At 37.7% G+C, this 23,276-nt stretch overlaps 2 protein-coding genes across 2 annotated transcripts; both read left to right on the top strand.

The window, feature by feature from the left end:
- The first annotated feature begins 603 nt into the window (after positions 1-603).
- On the top strand, positions 604-11,050 carry colgalt1a (collagen beta(1-O)galactosyltransferase 1a). Its single transcript, XM_027167885.2, has 12 exons — positions 604-1,919; positions 5,487-5,597; positions 6,250-6,367; positions 6,495-6,629; positions 7,069-7,273; positions 7,367-7,486; positions 7,784-7,860; positions 8,020-8,126; positions 8,579-8,711; positions 8,800-8,927; positions 9,018-9,224; positions 10,120-11,050. The coding sequence occupies exons 1-12, from the start codon at positions 1,708-1,710 to the stop codon at positions 10,385-10,387; spliced, it is 1,821 nt and encodes a 606-aa protein (XP_027023686.1). The 5' UTR covers positions 604-1,707; the 3' UTR covers positions 10,388-11,050.
- A 1,837-nt stretch (positions 11,051-12,887) lies between these two features.
- Positions 12,888-18,958, top strand: LOC113652873 (class I histocompatibility antigen, F10 alpha chain-like). The gene is made up of 8 exons (XM_047808242.1): positions 12,888-12,995; positions 13,431-13,440; positions 15,848-16,114; positions 16,605-16,877; positions 17,656-17,934; positions 18,028-18,133; positions 18,375-18,406; positions 18,818-18,958. The coding sequence occupies exons 1-5, from the start codon at positions 12,888-12,890 to the stop codon at positions 17,895-17,897; spliced, it is 900 nt and encodes a 299-aa protein (XP_047664198.1). The 3' UTR covers positions 17,898-17,934; positions 18,028-18,133; positions 18,375-18,406; positions 18,818-18,958.
- Positions 18,959-23,276: the final 4,318 nt, after the last annotated feature.

Raw genomic sequence — 23,276 nt, forward strand, 5'->3', positions numbered from 1 at the left:
TCCAAATGTCATACTACTGTACACCCTATGCACTTACTCTATGCACTATGTACTCTACTGTCTAGTGTATGAATCTTTGAAGGACTGTACCATCTAAAATAGAAAGTTTTTTTTAACCAATCTGAAATATAATCTGTTTCCCAGCCATGTCAAAGGCATGAATGGATGGATTATTAGAGATGGGTTGATGCCAGCTAAAAATAGGATCGAAAAAGCAGAGGAAACGGATGAGAAAAAAGGAAACAAAAGACTTTTTCAGAGCTGGAAATGTTTACTTCAAAACATTCCAGATTTCTTATAGTTTTTATTCTTAGGATTTTTTTTTATCCTTTTTATATTTATACTTTATAATATTTAATAGGTGGGCACGGTGGCGTAGTGGTTAGCACGTTCGCCTCACACCTCCAGAGTTGGGGGTTCGATTCCCGCCTCCGCATTGTGTGTGTGGAGTTTGCATGTTCTCCCCGTGCCTCGGGGGTTTCCTCCGGGTACTCCGGTTTCCTCCCCCGGTCCAAAGACATGCATGGTAGGTTGATTTGGCATCTCTGGAAATTTGTCCTGAGTGTGAGTGAATGTGAGTGTGTGTGCCCTGCGATGGGTTGGCACTCCGTCCAGGGTGTATCCTGCCTTGATGCCCGATGATAGGCACTGGCTCCCCGTGACCCAAGGTAGTTCGGATAAGCGGTAGAAAATTAATGAATGAATATTTTAGATTTGCTTTGTAAGTGTTAAATCTGAGCGAAAAAAGCTGCAGCTTTATCATTTTTTAGAGATATTTTTCCTGAATGTTTTATATGCTTCATTTATATGCTTTTTAATTTAGAATATAACACCAGATGATCACTGATACTGGGGGATACTCGAGGTTTCAGACTGTTTAGTCTGACATTTCCCAGTCACGTCAAAACACAGATACCGTGTCACAGTTAGCTTTAAGCAGAAATGGTGAATTTTTAAAAAATGTTGAAAAATAAATCACACAATGTGTGTGGGTTAATTTAACATATATTTGTAAGATGTATTGTCCATCAGAGTGTCATCGGCCATCTTGATATGTAGCAGCTTCACTGCTTTGTAGCCTCTGCCCCTTTTCCTCTCCATAAGCAAAGCTATGACCATTGAGTGCGTAAAGTGTCTGACACTCAAAACCTGTTTTATTTTTGTTAAATAATTGCATCCTCCGGATATTGTATAGTGTGTGCACACGAACCACACAATGTATACGACAAAATACTATAAAATAGTGCCATTTCTGACACGCCTGCTGTTACAAAGCGATGGCACCAGCGACTCCTTCCATCAGACGTGAAACAAAACAGTTCTTCACTCACAACTTTAACAAAAAATGATTGTATGTTTATTGTGAGATGTCTGCTGAAACAACTAACACGTCTGGCCATGCGCATTAATATAAACCTGTGATTTGACTTGCAGCCGGAACTACTTTGAGAGCTGAACTTATGGATGAGGGCCGTTAAATTCCATCATGTAAAGAACCCTCCCCTTTAAGATGCGTCGTTCCCTTTAAGCGTGTAACGGCTGCAGTGTTGTCACTGGGTTGAATTTTATGTCGGTGGACACTATTTTAGCCGAGCCTCCTTAAAGCAGTTTTGAACTGTATCTCTGATTTCGCTTCATAAACAACGTCTAAGTGTTACTAGCTCCAAGGTAGTGTGTATTAAGGGCACTTCTCTGCGGGTCTCGGCGATGTTTGGGGTTCTTTTGTGTCTGTTGTGTTTGCTAAACATTACCGGCCCGGTTCTCGGATACTTTCCCGAAGAGCGCTGGAGTCCTGAATCACCACTTCTGGCTCCGAGGGTCGTTATTGCTCTCATCTGCCGAAATTCGGCCCACTCCCTTCCTTATTTCCTCGGAACCATTGAGCGCTTGAATTATCCGAAGGACCGCATTGCACTTTGGTGAGACATTTATTTTCCAACACGTTGCTCGTTTTGGAGAACAGCTCTGAATCATGAATCACGAATCATGTATCGACTCTGCGGGTTTATTGAGTTCGAGCGGCTGTGATTATGCAAATGACCTCGCAATAAATAATCTGCGATATGCTAATGATCTTATACTATATCATCATACATACCCCAGATCTGTTTCTGAGATTGTTTGAATGGAAAAGTTATCCACTCTTTAAATTCATATAGCGTAAAAGTTTTGTAGCTGAAATTAAAAAAATATTTATTTGTGGTTGATTTTAATTTTGCTCAAGAAATAGTCTGTAACATGCAAACTAGTCTCTAATAAATAATCTCTAATACGAGATGTAAATAAATCTCATCAGTAAAATAATCTGCAGTATGACAATGAGCCTCTAATAAATTATAACGTGAATGTGAGTAATAATCAAATGAGTCTCGTTTTTAATAAATAATCTGTCATTATGTATAAGAATCTTGTCTAATAAATATTATTCAATAAGTTAATAATAAGTAATATTCTTCTACTAATGAGCATCTAATAAAAACAATTGCAATACATAAATTAGTTCCTACTAAATATTTTGCAAAATGCAAATAAGTCTTAAATAAATCATTTACACTGTGCAACTGAGTCCCTGATAAATAAACTGCTGTATTATCAAGTTCCACAACATGCAAATGATTCTTTAATAAACAGTCTGCAATATGCAGAACCATTAACATAACAGAATGAGTTATCAGGTCTGAGAATTCAGTGTTAATTCAGCTCCATCCAACTTGAAATGCTTTCTCGTCAACTATTTGTGAACATGTGAGCTCAAAATCTTTGAAATGCATCTGCGATGAATAAATCAGTTCATGTGTGAAGCTATATGTAGTGTTTGTATAGTTTGGACTCAGGCAGTACGGGTATAGGCCTGCTTCTGTCACACACCCCTCGTGAGTTTCCTCAGGGTGAAAACACACCACACACACACTACACGCACCACACACACTACACGCACCACACACTACATAAACTGCAAAGATTATTTGCTGCTATTTCACACTCTAAGATCTTTTCCTATACTGAATAGTAGGCAGTTGTATTGGTTTTTTTGCCTTGGGAAAATATTAGTTTTAATGCCATTCAGCCCACAGTTGGAAAGATGTGTGGAAAAATTACCAACTCTGGGCTTTAGATCTATTCTCTCTATTTCAGTAGAATTTGGTTCTCTTATTACGATGTTTTCACTTGGCATGAAAATTTAAGAAAAGTTGTAAAGCAGACATGAAAGGCTCCTTAAACCAAAAAAGCTGCTTTTTTTGCATATAACACAGGACCTTAAATGTCAATCTATAACACTAATCTGCCTGCAACTCCTATCATTTATTCCTAAACTACCTTGTCTTCATTTTCTCTTTTATGTTCACACTTAGTGTATTATCTGTGTTGTATCAGGTTATTCCCTCAGCTGACACTACAGTTAACTACAGAAATGGATCAACCTCCTGACCAATCAAATTCAAGAGTTCAGCATCACTTTTGTATAAACGATGATAAACAAAAGACAAGCAAAATAGACGTGTACATAAACGTGTAGGGTCACGTGTAATGACGTATCCATAAACATAAAGAGGCCTAGTCTCAGCTACGCTGGTGTACCAGTGCACCGGGCCCCAGAACTGAAAGGAAATGTGGAGGGAATGAAAACATCTGTCCGGCAGCAGCTGCTTATTAACAAGGGACTGAGCAAAGAGCTTCTTAGAGAAAATGTTTTAGTGGAAATGCTTCAAATGTTCCCCCAGAACCCCTGCATGATCCTGTGCTGATCCACTGCCTTTCATAATAACTACAAAGTCATATAGCCTGCTATCAGTGACGTCCAACTGAATCAACCAGTATCATGCCATTTTATTATATAATATATAATCTTATTAATGCCACATGTAACAGCAGAACAAACCTGATCAGGGGAGAAAAAGTACTGAGTGAATCCACTGCATTGAATATAACACAGTGAATAGACCTCTTTTTGTAGCTTACAGGTTTAAAGTTGCACTTAGATTTTCAGGTTACAGAGACAGTGCCTGAAAGCCGGTATATTCATGTCGTGTTTTTTTTTTTTGACCTTCCTGTAAATGGAAAGAGGTATCATTTACCACCACAGGTGGCTCAAGGGTAAATGAGAAGCCTGTGCATAGAAACAAAAGAAACTTTTGTTTAGAGATGTTATTGAAACAAATCACACATCTTTGCCTTGCTTACATTTTAGGGAAAAGCCGAGATAAACACTAAGGGACCGATGGTGTGTTGCCAGATTGAAATTTAAGAGTGTATTTAGAGTTAAAGCTTTCAGAGATGATTTCACAGATAAAATATTTGTTTTTCAAATCAGTTTTTATATATTTGAAGGTTAAAAAAAATTGAAAACACAGGGATGCTTCAGATCCACAACCAGTGCAGCGCTTTAAAAAAAACCTTCACAATATTAAATGGTATGTCAATCTTTAATTTAAAAATTAATGATTAGCAAATTTCTGTGTTAAATAATTACATTCATGCTGCAAAACAAATTCCAGGTTTGTCTTAATGTGCCTGTTTTTATAATACGTTATTGTTTCCATAGTAACATCTTATAGTCTCGTCCAAGAACGGCAGGTCGGTCTGGTTTTTTTTCTGTAAAGACAAGCTTGTCTCTGAAACATGGTGGTGGTAGCACCATGGCTTGAGCTTGCATGGCTGCTTCTGGAACATTCTCATTCGTTTTTGTTGATGATGGGAACAGCAGAATAAATGCAGAAGTTTACAGGAACGTTTTGTTGGTTAATTTACACAGAAATGCACCCAAATTAATCAGAAGAAGCTTCATCATAGGGACAGTGATAAAACACAACAAATCCTGGAAAAGCATCACGTAAGAGTCAAAAGTCTTGATGCCACTATTGAAAGTCAGGTATATGCAACCAAATGTTAAGACTTATTTACTTTATACATTCCAATATTTTTGCTCGCTTAAAATTAGGTGGTTTGATACATGGTTTATGTTGTTTAACACATCTAGATTTAATAGCACTCTCATATCCATCTCTTGATCGCAAACCCAAAGATCTCGATGGTGTAAAACACAAACGAATGAATTGGCCTTGTAGTTCCAATATTTTTGGAGGGGACTGTATATCATGGACTTGTATGGTGATACTTTATGTAATTTATCTTTTTCCTATAACAGCAAGCCACATTATATTTTATTCTTGAGTTAATGTCTATAAGCTTTAAAAGATGGAGTAAAAAGTCCCCGCTGATTACTGTGGTTTCACTTCTTCTGTTTTTCTTTTTTTTGTTGTTGTTGTTGTTGCTCAATTCAAAGAGCTCATTTCAGAGCACAGTTCTGTTCCCTTTTGTGTGATGAAACTGAGCTGTAGTTTTAAATATCTTTAAAAATGGTGATTTACACCAAAGTTGGCTTTCATGCAGGATAATCCACATCGGTACAAAGGAATAAGAGTGTGCTGATGTCTGCACCGATTATGCGGTGCAAGTCATGACGTGTCTAATTTTGTGCTGCACAGGGTTGGGACCGATCATAATGCAGACAACACAACATATATGCTCCGAGACTGGCTGGTCAGCGTACAGAAGCTGTACCACTATGTGGAATGGAGACCTAAAGAGGAGCCAAGGTTTGTACATCACTAATTGCGAAGTAATGTTTGAGAAATGTCCGTGCTAATGTCAGTGCTAATACCAACGTACAAGCCTCCTTCATTTAGCCTGACAGACTGTAAGGACCAACTCCTTCACTTAACCTGACAGAATGGCCATGCCTCTTTCATTTAACCTGACAGACCATTAGGACACACCACCTTCTCTTAGCAAGCCTGACAGACAGTAAGGCCACACTTCCTTCAATTCCACCACTTCCTTAAAGACCACACACTTCTCTAAGGCTGAGAGAAGGAGGCGTGACCAATCTGTCAGGCTAAGAAAAGGAATATTCATAGAATATTCAATAGCAGTATTTTTTTATTTAATTAAATGTGAATTAGATTATATTTTAATTTTATTGAATAATTTATTTTAAAATGATATACATACATATTTTTATTTTTTATTCCATCCATCTCTAAACTAACATTGGCTTCCTGACCATTGTGTTGCCTGATGTTGTGGAAACCCTTCAGATTTACTTAGATAAAAAGGGAGGGTTGCATCAGGAAGGGCATCCGGCATAAAAACCTGCACTAAATCAACTATGTGGACCACATGGTCTGCTGGATCAGGATTTATTGCTATATTTAACAGATTTTTCCGTTCTGCATTTCTTTATATCAGGGCATACAGTGATGAGGAAGGACCCAAACACTGGACCAACCTCCGATACGCTCATGTAATGAAGCTTCGCCAGGCCGCACTGGAATCAGCCCGAGAGATGTGGGCTGACTATTTACTGGTGTGTGTTAGCTTTAACAGTCTTATTTAACACACACACACATGATTCTGCATATATGTATTTCTTTGATATTTAGTTTTACCCCAGTATCTCACATACCCATGTGTTTTTGCTTCTTCTCCATCAGTTGGTCGACTGTGACAATCTCCTGATTGACCAAGATGTGTTGTGGAAGCTGATTAAGGAGAATAAGACCATCGTTGCCCCAATGCTGGAGTCTCGAGCGGCTTATTCCAATTTCTGGTGTGGGATGACATCTCAGGTGTGTATGTGTATTGAAACACTGATTTCTTTTACTGTACGTTTAAAAGAGTTTGGCCAAATTTAAAATTGTACCAAAATTGTACCAAAGTGCAATTATTAAAATACTTCCTTTTCATCTTAATTTTTTAATTTTATTATATGTATATAATTTTTTTTTTTAATTCTATCCATCCTTAAATTAACGTTGACTACATGACCATTGTGTTGCTTGATGCTCTGTGTAGTAAACACGAAGCTGCTTGGGCTTTTTGACCTAACAATGTCTCATTTTATTTACAAATCTAATTTATTTTATGTATTTAATTAACGTATATTAATGCAGAATTAATCACTATTAATAATATTAGTTCTTTAAAATAATTTAAGTGAAAGTGAACCTGAGTGGATTTTTTTCCACTTTGCTGCAGTTAACTTACCGTAATTCTCTGTTCTTTAAGGGTTACTATAAGCGCACCCCTGCATACATACCCATACGTAAGCGGGTGAGGACAGGCTGCTTTGCGGTGCCCATGGTTCACTCCACCTTCCTGCTGGATCTGCGTAAAGAAGCGTCCAGGCTCCTGGCGTTTCACCCTCCGCATGAGGACTACAGCTGGGCCTTCGATGACATCATAGTGTTCGCCTTCTCAGCCCGAATGGCAGGCGAGTGCAGCACACTTCTAACACTAATGATCACATAAATAGGTTTAAACATTCAGGAGTCTGATTTTTTTGTTTGCTTGTTTTTTTGTCCAGAGGTGCAGATGTTTGTGTGTAATAAAGAGACGTATGGGTTTTCGTCCGTTCCCCTGCGCTCCCACAATACGCTACAGGACGAAGCCGACAGCTTCCTTCACTCTGTCCTGGAGGTCAATGGTGAGTTTTCTGACTCACTTGAATATCTCGAATGGCAGATTTGTTTTTAATTACAGTGAAATGGTGAGTTAATAGTGTCAAATAATTTTGTTAAATAATAATATTAATGAAAACTATAAATATATAAGAAATAAAACACTTGGGAATGTGCTGTTAAAAAATAATCAACCACAGTGGTGTGATTCAGACTTACATGAATCACACGTTACTGTTATTTTTAATTCAATGCCATTTTATTTAGAGATTTTAATAACAGACATTTTCACAAAGCAGCTTCTCACTTCTGTCTTCATGTAGTGCGACATCCCCCTGTTGAGCCCTCCAGGTATCTCCGCCCCTCCGTCAGACAGCCTGATAAGATGGGCTTTGATGAGGTACGATGTGTGTTTCATATCTTAATAAAAAGCTTAATAAGAACCAGGTATCCATCAGTAACTGAAACAGATTGCTTTGTGTGTGTGTTTCCGTGTCTGGGGTCATCTGTTCATGTGTGTTTCCATGAAAACATGTGTGTGTGTGTTAAATGTATGCAGGTGTTTATGATAAACCTGCAGCGCCGGACCGATCGGAGAGATCGCATGCTCCGCACGCTCCGCCTGCAAGGGATCGACTGCAAGATCGTGGCTGCTGTTGATGGCAAGTACGTTGTTTTTAACAATATTCACAAAGCAGCATGCCACCAAGCAGTAAATTTGTATTTCTCTAATTCTTTTCTTAGTTTTTCTATATAAAAATGAAAAAGAAACAATTGTGTTGGCACTAAGAAGCACCCGGATGCTGGTCCAATCATGTCTGAGCTTAGACAATGATGACATGGATCCTGGAACATATCCCTGAATCCTGTGTGCCATAATAGTTAGCTATCTCATGACTGTGTAAACCTTGACATGCCATGCAACTAAAATCCCATTTATGTTGATCTAGCTGGCTTGCTAATACAGTTAGTAGAATGGCATGGATGTGTTTCTAATTTGAGTAGTGATGCATATTCATAGACCATGACACAGTCAGAGAGTTTGGGGGTTCATGGCAGAAGGTGCTAAAATTGACTACAGTACATCACATGATTTTTGATTCTGTTGTTTTTCTCAGAGCTATGAACGTGAGCGAGATACAAAATATGGGGATCCACATGCTGCCGGGCTACAGCGACCCTTACCACGGCCGTCCTCTAACAAAAGGAGAGCTGGGCTGCTTCCTCTCTCACTACAACATCTGGAAAGAGGTAAAAAGCTACTGTACAAACTCAGCTTCTGTATCTGCTGCTGTATAAAGTGCCCATTTGATTAAACACTGGGGTTCTCGATCATAAGATTGTCGAACGTGGCCTGAAGACCTCGCTGGTGATTGAAGACGATCTGCGGTTTGAGATTTTCTTCAGGCGGCGCCTGATGAACCTGATGGCTGAGGTGGAGAGCGAGGGGCTCGACTGGGACCTGATGTGAGTTGAACTCTTTTCCAGAAGATTCTCACAGGTGCTGGTCTGGTTGTTTGTATTAAGTGTTACCCTTTTTTTTTTTTTAAACCTCAGCTACATCGGGAGAAAGAGAATGCAGGTGGACCATCCAGAGAAAGCTGTGTCAAACATACACAACCTGGTGGAGGCGGACTATTCCTATTGGACGCTGGGTTACATGATGTCATTACAAGGAGCCAAAAAGCTGCTGAAGGCAGAACCGCTCACCAAGATGATGCCTGTAGATGAATTTCTTCCTGTAATGTTCAATAAACATCCTGTGTGAGTTTCACATCACGCACACACACACACACACACACACACACACACACACACACACACACACACACACACACACACACACACACACACACACACTTCTGTCTAAGATCCAGCTGGGACATTTCTTTTTCCAAAGTACACTGGAAAATGCCAGAACACACACACACACAATGGAGACTCTGTGTTGTCAGGAACTGTTTAGTTGTGAAGGTAAAACAGTCTACAGATTTTTTTAGCTAACTGATTTGATTAGCTAAATGGCTAACATGATTTATATCAGCAGAACTTGGGATATTTTAAGGTATACTTGTTTATGCTAATGCTAGCCAACATGAGCTAATCTAACAGGAATCTTATCTGAGATATAAGAGTCAGATTTTTTTTTTCTGGAAGTGTTCTGGCAAGTTATGAAGCTAACAAACTGTAACTAGCAAGCTAATGTAACTAACCTGAAAGGATTTTGTGAGGAGTCATTCAGTCTTTGCTAGCGTTAGCATTCTAGTCTATTTATACATATTAATATTTTATACAATTTTGAAAATTATATTTCTACATATTTTCTAGTCTTTAAAGCTAATGCTAACTCGCACTCTATGCTGAGCCATTTGTAGCGTGAATCTAAGAGAAAGTCATGTAAATAAATGTGAACATTGTCACTAGAAATGTGAAGGTAGATTGCTAGAAAATGTATTAGAAAACTATATTAAACAAAAGAGGACAAAGAAGATTCAGATTCGAGATGGAAGTTTAACTTTCTGTTGGATCTTTTTGCCCAATTTCTCTGAATACACTAGCATAGATACAGTGTCATGAAAGCACATAGATATATGATTTATTTTTTCTCCCACACTGCTAAATGCCTGCTAAATCATGCCACACTTCTGTCCTTTTGCAGCTCAGACTATATGGAGCAGTTTGAGACGCGAGACCTGAAGGCGTTCTCGGCGGAGCCTTTGCTCGTCTTCCCCACTCACTACACGGGGGAGCCGGGCTACATCAGCGACACGGAGACATCCACCATATGGGACAACGAAGGCGTGCGCACAGACTGGGATAGAAAACGCTCCCGGAAGACTCATGAGGAGGAAGAGATCAGCCCGGAGGCTCAGAACTCAGACGTGCTGCAGTCTCCTCTGGACAGCATGGCAAGGGACGAGCTCTGAGCCACGCTGCATCCATGAGAGAGGGAGAAAATTCTTCAGTGTGTTACATTTCTTTTACCATTATCACACTGTTTGTGCCTTTCGACTGACCAAAGATAGCCTTTTTTTTTTTTTTTTCTTCCACATGTTGGGTTCAAGGTTGTTGTTTTTTTATCTCCTTATTCTAAACCCTTGTGTCTTTAGTCGTTCTAGGTGATCATGTGACTGTGTGATTTAAGCACTGACTTTCCTTTCATGCTTTTCCTGCCTGCTGTAGTCCACTCATTTCAGTCCCAAGGAAGAAGACCAGAGGAAGATAAGAGTCATAGATTGGTTACTTCATCACTGTTAGTTTCAATTAACATTATTAGTGATGATCATTTTAAGTGCATGAGAAGTCTTTTTTTTTAAACTACTTTATTGTCCATCTATATGTCCACAGGCAGAAAGCATTTTTGTGGTATCGCATTTTGTTTCATCACCATATGTACAAATGTTATCGTCATGAAACCTCCACAAAAAATGTCCATCCCCCACAAGGTGGTTGTATGTGGTCTTGGTTTTTTACAGGTAGAAAGATCCAAAAGAAAGAATGAAGTGAAAAACAAACTGTATTCGAAACGGTCACAGTGATGTGTATCTGATATGCCTTAAAAATGTAAATGAATTAACACTCCAAATCGATGGTGTTGACCGATGTGTTGTAGTTCACAGTGTTTACAAGTTTCTTATTCATGATAGTCACTGATTAGTCTCATGTCTTAGCAGAAGTAATAATACAGAAATCCCTTCCTCTACTCATTCCAATGATTATTCAGTTAGCCAATTATGGGGCATGAAATAATGCATGAAATCATGCAGATACAGAGCAACAACTTCACGTTCACATCAGACATCAGAATTGTGGGATCTCTCAGATTATTACATAGTTGTTGGTGTCAGATGGCTGGGAGGAATATTTGAGACACTGTTGTTCTCTTGGGAAAGTCACACAGAATGGTGCAGAAAAAATACGAATCCTGTGGATAGTTGTCTTTCAACAAGAGATGTCTTTCCTGTCCTCAGGTGAGTCTGTGCCCACTGTAGAGTCTTGGCTCATGTGGTCTTCTGCTGTTGTAGCTTATCGACCAAAAGTTTTGGTACAGTATGTTCTCAGTTGCTTTTCTTTTCACTGTGCTTATAAAGAGTGATTCAGTGACCATAAAGTTTCTGTCAGCTTGAAACAGTCTTAAATTTCCAGTTGCAGATCTCTGAATATGAGTTTGTGGCTCCTTTTCATACAATTACTTCTGACAGAAAAATAACTCCATAATTTGTTAATTAGAGAGTTTCTGACCTGGAGTGTGCCTCGTTGTTCCAACGCCCTGGTTTAGTTTAAGGTGTTTTCACATCTCCAGCTGTAATGACAGTGTGAATGGGCCAGCAAGCTTTTTTATGTCTCTACACCAGCACCATGGCTTTGTACCCTCTCTTTATGGTTAGAGGAGCCTACAGTTTAGCTGAATGAATCCTGCTGGCACACTCATGTGTGTAAAAGACTGTGTGTGTATTACGTGCATGACACATCTGCTGAAATACAGAACAATAATATTTGCCCTCTAATTTCAGTTGAGGCTCAGGACAAGACAAAAAAAAATATGGAGTAGTGAGTTTGTGTTATAAATGTGTTAGAAATTTGTACACACCTTCTCACTAATCAGAATCCATTATTCAAAAGCTCACTGGTTTTACTTTTTCAGTACAGTGTGTCTTACATGTTTGCAATATTTCCCTTATCACCAAACCATTAGGGGTGTGTTCACTAGGACAGATTGGGCAGAGCTTCACTCTGAATATAAGCAGTTTTTAAATCTACCTTCACAACTACACACGTTGGAGAAAAAATGGTTTAAATATCTATAAATTATCTATTTACCAGTTGCTTAACCATGAGGTGTTTACAGAAAACAAAATTACTGATACCTCTCCACTTTTTTTTTTAGGACATTCACATTTTTCTTAATAGAAAATGACTAAAATATTCAATATCCGTGATCCTTTATTGATCCTTTATTATATCCTTAATAGAACAAAATCTGTGCTTGATAAATAGGGATCTTATTTATTTAGTTATACTTTATACATAAATTGGTGGTTCAAGCAGTTTATTGTCATCTTTTTTTGGGTGGTGAAGCTTAAGGTGAGATCATGAGACACATGGGCCCCAAAACACAAACATACAGTAAACCAATGTAGATAACAGCATAAAAAATAATAACTAATAGCAGTGGCCTCTTTAATGTCAAGTCAAGAAGCTTTATTGTCATTTCAGCCATATATAACTGACGCAATACACAGTGAAATGAATCAGTGTTTCTACAGCATGGGGCTACAAAGAAAAACAAAGCTACATAAACAAGACAGAGCTAAGGACTTAATGTAAGTTGTCCTAGCCACATAAAGTGCATTGTGTGGAACATAGTGCAGAAAGACAAAACAAGCCACACCTTAGACTGAATAATGCACCCTGTCAGACTGAATAATGCACCCTGTCAGACTGCAAAAGTTGTTCGAGTGGTTTAAGGATCAGGGCGTTGGCCTCCAACTTCCCCAGATTGATCTGATCGAGCGTTTGTGGGATAACAATCAAGTAAGATGCATAGACGCTCCACTGCACTTGGTGTCAGATACTTCGAAGGTCTTGAGGAGTCAATATCTTGAAGGTGGTTTTAATGTAAAATAAATGATATATTAGTACAATAATATACATAGTTTAGTAATTGTGTAATATACATATTTTTAGTATGATGGATATCATTTTTAGAGCATGTTATTTCAGTCAACTGTATGCAGTGTCATGTACAGATCAGCCACAACATGCACCACAATTATTTTTTTCCAAATACATTTGTATATTTTAGAAGCAGGTGTATGTAGAATGTAGTGCTTTAAAGGTTTTCCAACCACAGAACTACCATTTCATTTGTAGCACTAATGTTTACCCTGTCCAGCTCACACACTGCAACGTAACCACACTGACACACTTTAAAATTTCCGTTGTCATAAAAACGTCTGTTTTCTGTAGTGTGCTGACAGTAAGTTAAGGTCACCTGCTAAAAACCTGTTTATTAAGGAACAATTCAGTGCTGAAATCTTGTTTATCTGTTTGTCTGTCTGTCTTTCTGTGTTTTTATCCTGTATTTACAGTCATAAATATTTCAGAATGACTATAGAAAATTCTTGTAATAAATGTAAAGCCATCTGTCCACCAGTTTAAGTCATGAAACAGGACAATTATCATAAACATGTCAGTAAATTGATATCTGAATAGTTAAAATTCAAAGCTCTGACTTCAGCCTGCAGGATTTTTAGAGAGCTGTGCATAAAAGAAGGCCTTTAAACATCAATAAATTGTGTTGAATTGATGAGAGGGTCAAAAATTCTCCAAAACGATGTGAGAGACTAATAAACTCCTGCAGAAAGAAAATTATTCATATTTACTAAGTGATAGTACTACATTTAAGTTTACTACATATATTTAATTTTTTTTTGTCATCTCATTTTATTAGTGTGAGTAAAAATGACACAATTATTATTTAGACCCCAATAAATAAAAACATAATTAAAGGAACATGTAAACACACGTGTATATAATATATAGTATATAGTTATAACATATATGGGTAAAGACAATCACTTTTTACTGACTGATTCTTAACATTTTATTTAAAGTCACCTTTATACAGTCAAACGTTGTACACATGAGACGTTTGTCCATTTCAGAAGAAGATGTCTGCAGTGCTTCAAATGTTTTCCAACCACAAAATTGTACCACCACTAATGTTAACCCTGTCTAAACGACACACTGCATCAAAACCACACAGACACACTCTAATTTCCATTGTCATTAGAACATACTCGTTTTCTCTAGTTATTTAAGGCCATCTGCTCATGACCATTTTATTACTCTAATTATCAACCAGTGTCAACAAATGAATCATTTTCTGGCTGATAAAAATGACAGGAATGGGTTTGATATCATTATTTATATCACCTCTTGTACTGTAGAGAAAAATAGAAATCCTGATGAAACACTAAAAATCCTTACATTTCTGAATGTCTACTTTAATATGAGCTTCATATTAACACCACTGTATAGTGATATAGACATGACAAAGACGGTCAATCATCAACATGGACATGGACACAATGAAACGAAATGAAAATGAGCAAATTAATATTTTTCGACTCTTTGAAACAATTTAAATGATTCAATATTAAAATCTCATTCATTTATCTGCATGTCGGTGTATTTGTACTGTATTCTGCAGTAAAGATTTCAGACAAAGTCCATTGATTCATGAAAATAAGTCTTTGATATTTATAAGTTTGATATTTAGGTTTTACTGATTCTTAGCATACAGAAATTCAGCATGGTGTGAAGGATGTCCTGATATTAAATCTCTCACCGAATCGTTTATGCTGCACTGGTTATTTAGTGAATGATATAAAGTCCATTTTTCATCTAGAAACATTGTTTTAAATGTATTCTTCATTATATCATTAGCTAAATAATGCATTTCATAGTGTAACAAGGAACAAAACTAAATTCAGATCCCCTTTATTGCTTTACAGCACATACTGTATCACACCTCCCTCTCCCTCTCAGACATAAACCATCATTTCTTTCACTTAATAAACAGTTTCCTTTTCTTCTCTTGTCAGACTGACAGCTGCGATGGGTTTGTTTGTGCTCATGTCTTTGTTTCTTTGTGCCCTGAGTAAGTAAAGCAAGAACATTTATTTATTTATTTACTAGATCGATCATTAGATTTGTCTCAATATTTTCCACATCTAACCTTTTTTGTGGTCCTGTCCTTTTAAAGCTAAAACAAAATATAATACCTGCTGTATAATATGTACCAGTTTCCCAGCAGCTGTTTAATTCTGCTATTTAGATTTTTTTGATATATAATAATTTTTTATTGAGAATTTACATTCTTCTGTAATAAACTTTTACCTAATTCATTTTATTTTATTTTAAAATAAAACAAATATTCAAATAAAACAAATTATTTTAAAATAAAACAAATATTCGACTCAATCTGACTCAAAGCACCAAAATCGAGAAACATATTCATCACATTAAAGAAAAAAGAGAGATACATCTAGAGATATCCACATACTGAACATACTAAAGAAGAGGTGGACCCTCTGTCAGGATGTTTAACACAGTGACTTACAACATGCTTTATATGGTCTTTCAAATCATTGAAAGGTCTTTTTGATCAAAACAGACAAGCAGATGATTCCTGTTTGCAAGGGAAATACCAAATACATGGCTGTGTTTACATGCATGTTACTTCAGTCAGATCTGACTCAAAGCTCTAAAATCCCGACAATGATAAAAACCATTATACGTGCATGAAATCCATAATTGCGATTTAGAATTATTTGTATTTACCCTAGAATGTATATAATTCATTTTTTCCACTGTTACAGTCACACACACACTGCAGTACATCCACACTGCAATCACACCAGGAATAAATTTACCAGAATACACTGATGTTGGTGTGGTTGATGGACAGCCATTTGTATACTATGACAGTAAAATAAGGAAATACATCCCAAAAACTGAGTGGATAAAGAGGATCACTGATGAGGATCCAGACTACTGGAGCAGTGGGACACAGATTCAGAATAATGCACAGGAGATCTACAAAGATGATGTGATTACACTAATGAGGCGCTTTAATCAGACTGAAGGTGAGACTAAAATACACTCAGATTTTTAGCTCTACTGTGTATTTACATCATCAACACAGTATATTACAAAGAACACAATCTCAGTAACTGTTGTATGTAGACACTTAGACACTTATGTAGATAGTTTCTCTGTTTATCTTCATTTTAACCACAAACTAGTTAAATGTCATTTCTCACTTCGTTGTGGTTTTCCACCGTGTTTGAACTCTAATCTGCACACTCCTGCCCCCTTGTGGAGCAAAATTAAAAATTACCACTAACTAAATTTTGATTATGATACGTAGATTTTTTTTTTTTTTACTGTTGGTCAGTACTATTGGTGGATATTAAGAAATATGTTTTGTTTTCTTTATTTGCCTGAGATAATGAAGTAAGAATGTGTAGAAGGAGAGTGAACTGTGTGTGTGTGTGTGTGTGTGTGTGTGTGTGTGTGTGTGTGTGTGTGTGTGTGTGTGTGTGTGTGTGTGTGTGTGTGTGTGTGTGTCTACAGGGGTTCACACACTACAGAGAATATATGGATGTGAGCTCCATGATGATGGGACTGTTAGAGGTTATGAGCAGTTAGCTTATGATGGAGAAGATTTCATAAGTCTGGATCTGGAACATGTCACCTGGACTGCAGTTAAACCTCAGGCTCTTATCACCAAAAACAAACTGAATACTGAAGGAGCTGCTATTTTTGAAAAAGTCTATCTGAAGAACATCTGTATTGAGTGGTTACAGAAGTATGTGATCTATGGCAGAGAGACTCTGGAGAGGAAAGGTAAAGTCTATCATGTGATCCATTACATTAGCTGCAACTGCTGCTCACACAAACACACACAACTTCACTAAAACACACACACAGATAGTGTGCACATTAATGACACACTCCTTCACTACTTTATCCCTTTCCACTGCTTCTCTCTTTGTACCTATCCCGAGTCATCCAGACACTGTACCAGCTCCCAGCGTCCTCTGTGGGACGAAGCCTTTGGACGTCCACTGAGCCGAGGCCGACTCTAAGAATCCTGAGACATCTCCAGTTAGACTCTGTGGTACTCAGGAGATCAAAAGTCCTTGCACCTTACACCAATACAACATTTAACTGACTGTATATTACAATCACACCCCCAGTGTCACCCATATGAGGATGGGTTCCCCCTTGAGTCCGGTTCCTCTCAAGGTTTCTTCCATTACCAATTTAAGGGAGTTTTTCCTTGCCACTGCTGCCTGAGTCACCTCAGACTTGCTTATAGGGGAATAAATACATACACACTGTGAACTATATACAACTAATAATAATCTAGAATTTTTATTCTCTTAATTCTTATTTCTTTTATTATTCGTTAATTCCTTTATCATTAATTATGTTTACCTTCTGCTCTGTGTTTATGTTCTGTAAAGCTGCTTTTGTGACAATGTCTATTGTAAAAAGCGCTATACAAATAAACTTGAATTGAATTGAATTGAACTACAACACACACTGATATTTACACATTAACATCCTCCTTTACACTAACTCATAGTGTTAACATCAATGTCCCTGTGTGTCTCTACAGCTCGTCCTGAGGTATCCGTCTTCCACAAACACTCGTCTCCAGATGTGGTGTGTCACGCTACAGGTTTCTACCCTGCAGAAGTGATGATCACCTGGCAGAGGGATGGAGAGGTCATGCATGAGAATGTGGAGCTCAGAGAGACGTTACCAAACCAGGATGGAAGCTTCCAGAAGAGAAGCATACTGACAGTCTCACCTGAGGATCTGCAGAAACACAACTACACCTGTGTGGTTCAGCACTGAAGCCTGGACAAGGAGATAGTGAAGATCCTCCTGAGAGGTAGAAGAAACATTTTACTATATATCACTTTTATAGTGTGAAAGCTGGTGTACGTCACTACATTAAATAATAAACAGTCTGGTGATTTAACAGATGGAGGATCTGCTGCACTGCATATTGGTTTTCTTGCTGCAGTCTTGGTTTTTGTTCCATTTGTTGGATTTGGATTTCTCATCTGGAAGAAAAGAAGAAAAACCTGGTAAGAGAAGGCAGAAGTTGTGTTTTCAGATTACACATTTAGAAATGTTTGGATTTCAGTCTAAACACTAATCTGATGTTATCTATATTGAATTGTAGCTCAGATCTTTTTCAGATCAGATACATCATGCACATTTTTATAATAATTGTTTAATAATATGTCCAACAATATTCTAAATGTAATTGTTTATTTTTAATGTTTACTCCAAATATTAACTCTGAATCATTTACACCGTCTGAAGAAAACCAGCACAAAAGAAGACACTTTTACTTTGTGAGTATGTAATAAATTTACTATGGTTCTTTAGAGCTCACATCAAATCACAATTACAGACAACATAGTGAAGTCTCTACATTTATACTTATACAATAACACAGTAACTGGGCTACCACTAATGTACTTATTTAGGACATTCTGTATACACTTATCTGCCCATGTTACTCTGTATCTTCTCAGTTGATCAAAGAAAGCTTGTCTCTGCAACTTTTACATTTATATTGAAAAATAAACAAAAAAAAAAACACCAGATGATTACAAAATATAACAATGGAGGAATGAAAGGTAGTCTACTTTAATATGCTTACAAATACCAAGATATATTTTTTATTTTTTTTAAAGTCTGAGGGCTGGAATTTTTGGTTTGGGATATTGTCTGTGAGATTTTGTGTTTGTGTATGTCTACAGGGGTTTATATACAAAAGATGATGCATGGATGTGAGCTACATGATGAACGGACTGATGGAGATTTCATCATTTCACCAACGGACTGATGGATATGGAACATGTCACCTGGACTGCAGTTAAACCTCACACACTGGACACTGAAGGAGCTGCTACTTTTATATATATATATATATATATATATATATATTACCTGGAAAATATCTGAGTGCTTAAAGAAGTACATGTCCTATGGTGGAGAGACTCTGTAAGGGAAAGGTAAAGTTTGTGATGTGTTCAGTTACAGTAGCTGCAAACAAATCTCTCTCTCTCTCTCTCTCTCTCTCTCTCTCTCTCTCTCTCTCTCTCTCTCTCTCTCTCTCTCTCTCTCTCAAGCTGTCAAAAAAAAAAATTTTCACTTTTTTTTTTTTGTCCTGCACTGTCTGTCTTGTTTGTCTTGTCCTGCACTATTTGCACCAGGTTGCACAGGTGCACTTTATGTGGCTAGGACTAACTTACTAAGTCCTTAGCCCTGTCTTTGTTTTATGTAGCCCAATGATCCTGGAGAAACATTGTCTCATTTCACTATGTACTGCAACAGCTATATATGGTTGAAATGACAATAAAAGCTTCTTGACTTGACTTGACACTATGAAGATTTACAGAACAAAAGAAATATAGAACACAGATTTATAATAAGACAATAACCCAAAAAGACAAAAAGAATAGCGATAGACCTATATTTAATTGTTTTTGTATTCATCCCTAATGAAATTAAGTGACATGACATACGGCTAAGTACGGTGACCCATACTCAGAATTCGTTCTCTGCATTTAACCCATCCAAAGTGCACACACACAGCAGTGAACACACACACCATGAACACACACACACCGTGAACACACACCCGGAGCAGTGGGCAGCCATTTTTATGCTGCGGCACCCAGGGAGCAGTTGGGGAGATGCCCTTGCTCAAGGGCATCTCAGTTGTGGCCGGCCCGAGACTCAAACCCACAACCTTCAAGTTACGAGTCAGACTCTGTAACCATTAGGCCACGACTTCCCATGACTATTATATATAGTGTATATATATAGTATACATGTACGCTGAAAGCTTAAACCAAACCGCTTCTTCCCACAACACACTTTCATTTCATTGTTCACAGTCACCAGACTGGTTGGACTTTAACCTGTTTTTATTTCAAGAGTCAAGAAGCTTTTGTCATCATTTCAACCATAACAGGTAGTAATGTAATCAGGACCATGGTGCTGCATAAAACACTATATCTACAGCTCACAACACAAAACTAAACACAGACCTGCAAAGTATTATATCAAGTGCATGTGTGAAAACTTGTACAAACAGAGCAAGACAATATAGTACAATAATTGACAATGCAGCACTGACCAATATTGTTTTTTTAAATAAATAAAATAGGGTAAATCAATGTAGTAACATGCTATAAATGTTAATACAATACACAGTTTACAGCAATTGTCACAAACACACCACACCTTGTTTGTTTCAGCCACATTGTGAAGTATATGCTGTTTCCTTTATGTCCTGTCATTTACAAAGACTTTAGTTTCAACTTTATATTTAAAAGTGTTTTTAATTGTAACTCTAAATGCTAACTCTAATCTGAGTGGTATCTCAGTGGTTAAGGTGTTGGGCTACTGATCGGAAGGTCATGGGTTCAAACCCCAGGTCCACCAAGCTGCCACTGCTAGGCCCCTGAGCAAGGCCCTTAACCCTCAGTTGCTCAGTTGTAAGTCACTCTGGATAAGGTGTCTGCTAAATGCAGTAAATGTATTTATTTCCTATAATTTACAACAAGCAAGTCTTCATTTCACATTTTGTTTCACCCAGAACCAACGGATTATTTTACTTAGTTTTTTGCAATAGATGTCGAAATGGTTTATGAAATATATTAATAAAGCAATGTCTACTAACTGTCTTAATTTTCCGTTTAGGTTCTTCAACTTGCACTAAATTCAAAGTCAAGATTTTATTTGTCATGACAATATTTTATTTGTTACACACAACCATACTGCAATGAGGCGTCGTAAGACTGAGGATCCATTTGCAGCGTTTTTAATGAATGCACACACAAAGTCAAACAGGTAGAGTCGGAGCCGGCAAACACGGAAATCAGAGGGCAGACAGAACACGGCGGCGGGGGACAGGCAGAAGGTCGGGACAGGCAGCAAACAATCAGACAGGCCAATAAACGGAAACGCTCAGAATGACTGTAGGAACAAGCCGAGACTTCGCAATGGGGTCAAATTCAAGTCCGTCTTTTATGGCGTGGGAAATTGGCGACAGCTGGCGGCGTAATTAGTCCTGGTGCGGGGGTCTGGGAACTGTATTCCGGATGTGACTAATACTCCGTGACGCCTCTCTGCGTTGACGTTCAGGTGTGTGTGTTGCGCTGACCGTGACACACACACAATAGTAAAATACCTTAAAGTTTAATATCTGCAATAGCTACTAAAAGAATGAATATTGTATCATTAAACAAAAATAATAATCTGATGTTAAGGTTAGTCTGGAATCTCAACACTGAGGCACGTTTAATTTTTATAATTCTATATTACTATAATTATTTTACCATCTGTTGAACCGTAGATGAACGGGGTGTTGTTAAGTTAAGTCTTATGGGGTCAGTTGCAACTTATTGGTTTGTACAATTTGTGGAAATATATTTTTTATAAAAATATTTTATCATGCAACAAAGAATACTTATGAAATTAAGCAGTCTGTAATATTCAGTGATCTTTCAATCGCGTTCAAGAGCCCCCTAGTGGCCACGTTTATTATATCTTTACTCTGTTACTCCATAACTGATAGAAAAGTGATAACTCTGACATTTTTAATTTTATATGAATAAACATCTATATAAAATAATGAATAATTAAAGCTTATCACAATGGAGGACTAAAGGCCACGGGATTTTATTCAATGTTCATTCAAAATATCATTCAAACATTTATTTAAATGTTCATTCAAAAAATTTATTCAAAAAGGTCAAGAGGGATGGAATTTTTGAAGTGTTGGAATGTGATTTTCTATAAACAGATATTACATTACTATTACATTACTGGAATCTAATATTTACCCATAACTACACACTGCACGGGTCCATCTTGGAATAATAGAACCATTACAATAAATAGAAATTTGTGAGTGAAATATACATACCAAATAGGTGGAGGCGGACTATTCTGGGTTAAGTAATGATGTCATTACAAGGAGCCAAAAAGCTGCTGAAGTCAGAACCACTGAGCAAAATGATGCATGTAGATGACTTTCTTCCGGTAATGTTCAATAAACATCCTGTGAGAGTCTCACACACACACACACACACACACACACACACACACACACACACACACACACACACACACACACACACACACACACACACACACACACACACGCCAAAGATGCTCAGGAACTGTTTAATTGTGAAGGTAAAATGTGAGTGAAACTTAAATTCAAATTTATTTGTATAGCGCTTATAACAACTGACATTGTCTCAAAGCAGTTTTACAGAACATAAACATAAAACAAAAGGTTATTCTAACCTTTATTTTCACCCAATGAGCCCCACTGCCTCCACCCTCCCTCTTTTTACCATGGTGACTCAGGACACTGACTCCAGTACTCACCGATATGGTTTCGAATCGGAACAACTCTAGGTAAAAGAAAAGAAGTGTGAGACACAGCTTTGGAGCAACTTAGTTGATTCACAACACTATATAACGGGTTCTTACTCTGCGTGTCGTTTGTGTTTAAGGGTATAGAAAGAAGTTGAGACACATCAGGCAGGTTATTTAACAGCAGTTTAGTTTTGCTAGGACTTCAACGGATGACTGCTCATCAGTTAAAGCTCAATCCTAGCAAAAATGAACTGCTGATCATCCCAGATGATTCATCAACCAGGTCATGACCTTGCTATATCCCTGCAAAACAATCTGATCTCCCCTTCAGCCACAGCTCACAACCTTGGGGTAACCATGGACAATCAACCGTCCTTTTCATCTCATGTAGCTTTTTGTCCACACAGGCTGCTCAGGTACTTGTTCAGTCTCTTATCATTTCCAGACTGGATTACTGCAAAGCACTGCTGGCAGGTCTACCTATGAATGCAATTCGTCGTCTGCAAATGATCCAAAATGCATCTGCATGGCTTGTTTTCAAAGTTCTCGCATACTGTACCACCCACTGCTGCAATCCCTCACCTGGCTTCCGGTAGCTGGACGCAGATTCAAAACACTGATGCTGGCCTACAAACCCCAAAACGGACCAGAACCCTCTTACCTCAAAGCCCTCATCACTCCTCACACATCGAACCCCGAAGTGTGAGGCGAACGTGCTAACCACTAAGCCACCGTGCCCCCACAGATATTACTTTACTGGAAAATAACATTTAACCATAACTACACACCATATGTCTCCAACTTGGAATAATAGAACCA

This window comes from Tachysurus fulvidraco, chromosome 24 (assembly GCF_022655615.1).
Source record: "Tachysurus fulvidraco isolate hzauxx_2018 chromosome 24, HZAU_PFXX_2.0, whole genome shotgun sequence".
Classification (NCBI taxonomy): Eukaryota; Metazoa; Chordata; class Actinopteri; order Siluriformes; family Bagridae; genus Tachysurus; species Tachysurus fulvidraco.